Source organism: Aplidium turbinatum, chromosome 7, assembly GCF_918807975.1.
Source record: "Aplidium turbinatum chromosome 7, kaAplTurb1.1, whole genome shotgun sequence".
NCBI classification, from domain to species: Eukaryota; Metazoa; Chordata; class Ascidiacea; order Aplousobranchia; family Polyclinidae; genus Aplidium; species Aplidium turbinatum.
This window is the reverse complement of record NC_137478.1, coordinates 16,419,125-16,426,901: the sequence shown is the minus strand read 5'-3', so window position 1 is coordinate 16,426,901 and position 7,777 is coordinate 16,419,125. Positions and strand designations below refer to the sequence as shown.

Below are 7,777 nucleotides of genomic sequence, written 5' to 3'. Positions count from 1 at the left end.
CTCAGTTCGCGCCAAAGCATCAGCAAGAAACAACCTTCTCAGATGTCTAGTTGGGTCGACTTGGGGATCCAAAACCCCAACACTGCGCACTAGTGCCCTAGCGCTGCCGAATATGCTTCTCCAGTCTGGTGCTGAAAGTAGATATCGCCCTTAACGACACCATGCGCATAATCACTGGATGCCTGCGTCCAACTCCTACAGACTTACTACCAGTGCTTTCAGGCATCGCCCCACCAAAACTACGCAGAGAGAATTCTACCATACGGCTCGCATTAAAGGCAGAGGTCAATGATCGCCATCTCCTCCACAATGTAGTCCTTGACGCACAACAGCTCACACGTCAACGCCTGCCTTCCAGGCGCCCTTTTTCTCGACACATTGTGGCGCTTCATGAAGGTCACTTCGACCTGATGAAGTCATGGAGAGACCGCTGGGAAACCATCTCACGGCCCAACCAGTTCCAAGTCACACCAAACACTACGGTAGGCTACCACCTGGCTCAGACCTGCCAAGAAAAGAATGGGTAACTCTGAATCGCATCCGTCCTGGTGTTGGTCGCTTCAAGCACAATATGTTTACCTGGGGATTGTGTGACTCACCAGCCTGTATTTGTGGTGACTGTCAAACAGCACAGCACATCATAAATCACTGTCCAGTGTTTTGACCTGAAGAACATGTGAATCTCATAGACCCTGATATGAAGACCCTGCTCTGGTTGCAACAATTGGGAGATGTTACCTGAATTGCTGCCTCATAAGCAAGAAGAAGATTACAAATTTTCATTTGTTTTAAACTTTGGTGTCCCCCTAAATATTTTTATAGATCTGCCACTGGACATACCTAGCATGTTTGTGTGTTTGCGATGACTTTTAAATGTTAAATATGCCTTCAATTGAATTCATTTTTCTTTGTTGAAACGCAAATCAAGCGATATTGTGTCAAAAGCCTCTACAAGTACCGGCATGCGAAACTACCAGGAATAACCTACCTAGGATTTTTCAGTCAGAGAATAAAGATTCAAAAACCAAACAGCAATAAAGCCAGCAAAAAGAAAAGGTGGCAAAACCATAATGGTTTAAAGTGAAATAATCAGCACTTCCAAATATAGAATAGGTCTCAGGCTATTTGGTATGATCATTAGCTTCATACTTTAAAATAACATTTAGGTAGTAGGAACTTGATAGTCAACTAGTCATTTTACTCACCTTCTGGTTATGGTAGCCTCTCATAATGACATAAGCATGGTGATCACTTGTTGATTGGTTGGTTTTACTTCATAACTTTCATAATCATAGCCTAGATTTTTTTATGTGTAACAATCTATCGAAAATAAAGTTCAAAACGGTGGCCTAAACCTTGAAGAATGAAAAATAAATTAAGTTTGACCAAGAAAAACACTACTGAGAGGCATCTATCTTGCTTAAAAATACAATAAAACCCTTTCAAAAAGTCTAAACTTCAGCAAAATCTGCCCAACAAGTCACTTTCGATGTAAAAAGCAATTTTTCTATCAATACTTCACAAAAAACTAACCTACCTCGGTGTTTCTTCGCAAAACTACCTAGACTGACTTAGCAAATACGCGACCTAGGATCCGTTGCGACAGCTTCACCTTCCACTCAGTTCGGATTGCTTGCGACGGCTTGCGATTGTCTGAGACCGAACGCACGAAATACGTACGCAATGTAAACGGTCCCAATCACTTGTATGTGATGGATCGAGCGATGCGTATTTGTCGAAGTGCTTACGCACGGAAAACGCACGTAGTCTAAACCCAGCTTTATTTTTCCTCAACGCAACCTTGATGACGTCATGAACAGCGTAACTTCTGATTGGTTCGTGGTTTATTATAAATCTGCTTGTTAAAGTGCCTACCCCCAGTCACGGTGGGCACTTTAACATGCAGATATCCAATCCAGCACGAACCAATCAGAAGCTACGCTGTTCATGACGTCATCAAAGTTGCGTCTAGGAAGAATAAAGGAAAAACGCAAATTCTAGCTAAACTAAATCAATGTTTTGCCATCGGTTGGCTTGGCGCATTGGGTTAGGGCGGTAGTAGTCATTACAATAACCTAATAACAATAACCAGCTCATAACCAGCATACAATAACAATAACCAGCTCACACATACTATCCAAAAAGTTCCTTATCTAGACAAACTTGTCGTGCTAGGTGACTTTAATGCCAGAGTTGGCAAGGACCATCACATGTGGAAGGGTGTCATAGGCCATCATGGTATTGGGAAATGCAATGCAAACGGAGAACTTCTGCTGGGTCTTTGTGCTGAACAAAATCTAATCGTAACAAACACTCTTTTCCAATTACCTCACCGTCGTAAGACTACATGGAGACACCCTCGCTCCAAGAAATGGCACACCCTTGACTATGTCCTCACAAGAACAAAAGACCGAGAAGATGTGAAAATCACACGCTCTATGCCAGGAGCAGATGACTGCTGGACAGATCATCGCCTTCTGATATGCCGCCTGAACATTCAGATCCGTAGACCAACTAGACGCATCTCGGCAAACATTTCCCATCGTCGTTTTGACTGTAGCAAGCTTCATGATCCCAACACCTTGCAATCCTTCCAAGAAGCTATTGATAAAAACCTGCATGATTTAAACCTTCTAGATAACGTCACAGTTGAAGACCAATGGACTACACTCCGAGACGCGATGTCCGCTGCAGCTAAAGCAACAATTGGTTACAAACACAAGAAAAAGCAGGACTGGTTTGATGAAAACGACGAAGAAATCACCAACCTTATTGAAAGTAAACGATGTGCACGACTCACTTTTGAAAATAATCCTTCTCCAACCAACAAACTAAAACATCGACAAGCTGCCACAGCATGCCAAAAAGGAATTCGTAAGGCGCAAAACAAGTGGTGGCAACAGAAAGCTGAAGATCTGCAAAAATATGCCGACCAACGAGATATGCGCAGCTTTTACGCTGCGACGAAAGAAATCTTTGGACCAACTAAGTCATCAGTGGGGGGTCTAAAAGACGCAGCTGGCTCAAACATTATAACTGACACCGAAGGAATCATTGATCGTTGGAAGTCGCATTTTGAAACATTGTTAAATAACCACTCATCTCCTCACAGTGACCTTCTCCGCAATACTCCACAATATCCCACCCGCGATTGGATGTCCACACCACCTACACTGAATGAACTCAATAAGGCTATCAAACACATGAAGAAAAACAAAGCTCCGGGACCAGACAACATTCCGCTACAGTTTCTTCTTTACGGAGGACCCCAGGTAAAGGACCGCCTAATGCAGCTGATTCTTATGATATGGGAAACAAAAACACTTCCAAGCGACTTTAGAGATGCGAATATAGTTACAGTGTTTAAGAAAGGAGATAGAGAAGATTGTAACAACTACCGTGGTATCTCACTCCTCAGCATCACTAGCAAGATCTTTGCCCGCATTCTCCTTGATCGTCTTATCACGCTAGCAGAGGACGTACTCCCAGAGTCCCAATGTCGCTTTAGACCTTCTCGCGGCACTGTAGATATGATCTTTTGTGCTCGACAACTCAAAGAAAAGTGTCAAGAACAACAACAACCTCTTTCATTTATCTTTTGGGACCTGAAGAAGGCATTTGATAAAGTTCCTCGACCTGCTATGTGGTCTGTTCTTGCTCGGTTTGGATGCCCTGACGACTTTATTACCCTGATCCGTGCTCTCCACGATGGCATGCTTGGCAGAGTCTGTTACCAAAACACCCTCTCCGACCCATTCCCCGTTACAGGTGGACTCAAACAAGGATGCGTTCTTGCACCTACATGTTTTTCACTCTATGTGGCTGCAATGCTTAACGAGGTCCCACAAACCTCCCCTGGTATCAACATGCGATGTCGCATGGACGGAGGGCTCTTCAATCTTGCTCGCTTCCGTGCTAAGTCGAAAACCTCTGCTCATACAATTCATGAGTTACAGTTTGCCGATGACAATGCCACACCTGCTTTTACTCCTGATGATCTCCAAACGATAGCCACCCTCTACAACAATTCTTATGAGCATTTTGGAATGGAAGTTAACACTGATAAAACTAGGATACTCAACCAAACGCCACCTGACCACACCTCCCCAGAGATCAATATCAACGAAACACCTTTAGGTGAAGTAGACTACTTCTCTTACCTTGGTAGCATACTTTCAACAGCACCAACATGTGCAAAGGAGATTGAACAACGTATAAAAGCAGCTCACTGTGCCTATGGAAGACTTAACCATCGTGTTTTCAACAACCATGCCATATCCATCCGCACAAAAATTATGGTCTTCCGGGCAGTCCTTCTATCTACCCTTCTCTATGCTTGTGAAACCTGGACATTATACCGCCGTGACATCAAACGTCTTGAGAATTTCCAGCAGAGGAAACTGAGGCAAATGCTAGGTACTCGTTGGGAAGATTATCTTACCAACGATGCAATCCTTGATCGCGCTAGGTTGCCCAGTTTAGAAGCCACCATATTGAAACACCGCCTTCGCTGGACAGGGCATGTCATACGAATGGACCCAATGAGGCTTCCACGAATAATGCTTTATAGTGAACTAGAGACAGGAAAGAGACCCCCCGGAAGACCAAAAATGAGATACAAAGATCAGCTGAAAGTCTCCCTCAACCATGCAAATATTGATCTGGATTCATGGGAACTACTTGCTAGCGACAGATCACTTTGGAGAAAAAGAATTAGGGAAGGCACGGAAATTTTTGAAAAAAACAGGATACAAAAAGCCCAAGAAAAACGAAACACTAAAAAAGAAAAGCTAAAACTACCACGTCCCCCACCCTCCATACAATGTGACTTTTGCCCACGTCTTTTCCATCATAGACTGGGCCTCCAAAGCCACATACGACATCACCATCCAAAACCAAATTCAATTTGAAGACAAAACCAATGCTCGGACACGAGCTGGAGCCGACGACGACGACGACGAGTCATTACAATGACGTGGGTTTGATTCCCACCTCTGCTATAGCTCTTTTTTCTTCTGTAATTACCAAACAAAGTTTAAAGTAATTATTAATTCTCTGGCTGAATGCTGGAATGGTCACAATAGTAGATAACGTACAGATAACGTAGCATATCATTGGTTCGTGGTTGGATTGGATACGCGCGTGGATTAGGCTATTAGAAATCTGCTTGTTAAAGTGCCTACCCCCAGTCACAAAGGCTGGCTGTGTTACCAGAGTCCAAATGTTAATAATTAAAATGACTATAAATTTGGTTAAGTTTAAGGTGGAATAGGCTACAAATATATGGTCAGAATGCACCACTGCATTTGGTACACAAGCACGTTTTAACGATCGTATTTTGTCGCTTCTACCGTTTTCTCGACCTTTGCTATGTTGACGTGTATTTTTTTTGCTGTGATGGTCAGAAATAAAAACAACTGAATCGAATCTAGTTCTAGACAAAGAAAACCGCAGGAACAAATCCTACCACAAGGCAAAGTCGTTGCAAAACTCAACGCACAAGGCCTTGCAAGATATAGTATTTATTACTAATAGTACTTTTTTAACGCATTGTCATAATTTTTTGTTAATAGATAACGTTGTTTCTTCATAAATCAAACTTTTGTGCTCCAAATAAACGAACAAAATTTGGGAAGACAAAGATTTCCTTTCTGTCAAAAACACTTGAATTATTTTCTTTTTCGTGAATTTTCAGAGAGTATTTAACCAGTGAATAAAAAAATAACAGTTAACCTCTCAAGTACATGTAGCTCCACACAAAGTGAAATTTCTATGCCTTTTAACTCTTTTTTATTTCTTTAAAAGTAATGTCTAAAAAGACATTATTGATCCAAAAAGAATGTCTAAGAAGACATTATGAAAAGTAACTACGGACAAAGGCCAGTGTTTCGATCGGTAGCCACTTTAACAAGTCGAAATTCTGCCACTGAAATTGATTAGGATGAAACCGCTAACCAATCACAAGCTACGGTTTAAGTGACGTAAAAAATGGCGAAAAGAAGATGATAGAAAGCAAATTAAGTGATGGATTTTTTGTCAGCTGGTTGGCTTAGGGGTTAGGGTTAGGGGTAGAAAATAGTCATTTCATTGACGCGGGTTCGATTCCCACTACTTCTATTGCTCTTTTTCTTCTGTAATTACCAAATAAAGTTCAAAACAAGCATTAACTCTCTGGATGAGTGCGAGAAGGATCACAATTGGACGGTAGCCTCTTATAACATGTTGTGATTGGTTGGCGGTTGCATTCTAATCAATTTCAGTGGCAGAATTTCGACTTGTTAAAGTGGCTACCGTTTCGATCTTCCGATCTCTTCAGCGTAGTAAAGTGAACTTATTAAAGTTAGAACTCAGTTGATTGTTATGTCCTAGCTAAGTTGCAAATTCTTGTCTTTTTTTCTAGTTTTTATTTTTAACAAATTCCTGTCATTTCTTAACACAAATTCTTTCAAAAAAATCACACCTTACGTTTCGCTGAAGTCCGAAATTAAAAATTAAATCCAGTCTCATTATCTCACAACAATCACTCAAGTTTCAAATCATCATCTCAACAAACACCTTCAAGACAACTTTCTAAGTTCACTTTACTACGCTGAAAAGATCGGAAGATCGAAACACTGGCCTTTGTCCGTAGTTACTTTTCATAATGTCTTCTTAGACATTCTTTTTGGATCAATAATGTCTTTTTAGACATTACTTTTAAAGAAATAAAAAAGAGTTAAAAGGCATGGAAATTTTACTTTGTGTGGAGCTACATGTACTTGAGAGGTTAACTGTTATTTTTTTATTCACTTGTTGATTCATTCATATCAGTTTGTATCCTCTGTGGATCCTTCTCTAGTATCATGGGCCAATCCTATAGATGTTTGCTGGTACACCCCTTCATTTTCTTTGAGTATTTAACCGTTTGTAAAACATTTTGCTAAAAATAAGATATTTGTGTTTCAAAATAGTTGCAAAAACTTTTCTGAACAAATATTTAAACACGATCGGCATACGAATGAATTTTCATTTTGGCATGGATAGTATATGGCCCCAGCTTTATTTTCCCTGGGAAATCATGTTTAATCTCTCTAGTGACAGTAGTGGAAGTTTAGAACGTGATCAGGTTTTGTCTTCTGGTAAACCTTTTTGTGAATTTCTTGGTGTGGAAGGATATTTTGAGTAATGGTGAGTCGTACTTGCTTTTTTTTTATGGAATAATGACACAGGTTCTAAAACTTTTTAAGCTATGCACCCCTTAATGTCACTTGTACTCTGGTAATCTCGGTAAACACCCCTGCGCTAAAAGCCTCTACCAGGATTAGCCTATCAAGGTTTTTGTCAGTTCGAAGACAAGACACAAAACCAAACCATTTATAAAATTGTGTGCCTCCCCCTTTCTCATTAAAAATCAAACTACATGAGTTTTTAAAACAAACAAATGTAAGCTTTGATTTAACTATTCTTACTGTACAGGCCTCGGAATTCATGGCAGACATGTCCGCAGTGGCTGCAACCTAGTTCGTACCTTGAACCATTCGTACAGTCAGTTCGTACCATGAAAAGATCGAGAAATTTTTTTAAAAAAAGCCGAAGTCACTGATCGCAGTTTAATAGCACAAAGCCGAAGTCGCTGATCAGAATTTCCCCAAACAATTTGAAACAAACTCGAGGGTTAGCGGAAACTGCGGAAAAATGTTTGCAGAAACTGTGATCAGTGAGGGTTAGGGATAGAGCATAGATTACTCTATGGTTAGAGTTAGGGTAGGCTAAGCGGAAACTGCGGAAAAATGTTTGC

The 7,777-nt window shown here is 40.9% G+C and overlaps 1 protein-coding gene across 1 annotated transcript in view; it reads left to right on the top strand.

Annotated features, from left to right (window-relative positions):
* The first annotated feature begins 7,115 nt into the window (after positions 1–7,115).
* Positions 7,116–7,777, top strand: part of LOC145774377 (small ribosomal subunit protein uS7) — a 44,223-nt gene continuing 43,561 nt past the window's right edge. Inside the window, exon 1 of the mRNA XM_082585615.1 lies at positions 7,116–7,167. Coding sequence (XP_082441741.1) covers positions 7,165–7,167 — 3 coding nt within the window. The 5' untranslated portion in view covers positions 7,116–7,164. The remainder of the gene's footprint in view (positions 7,168–7,777) is intronic.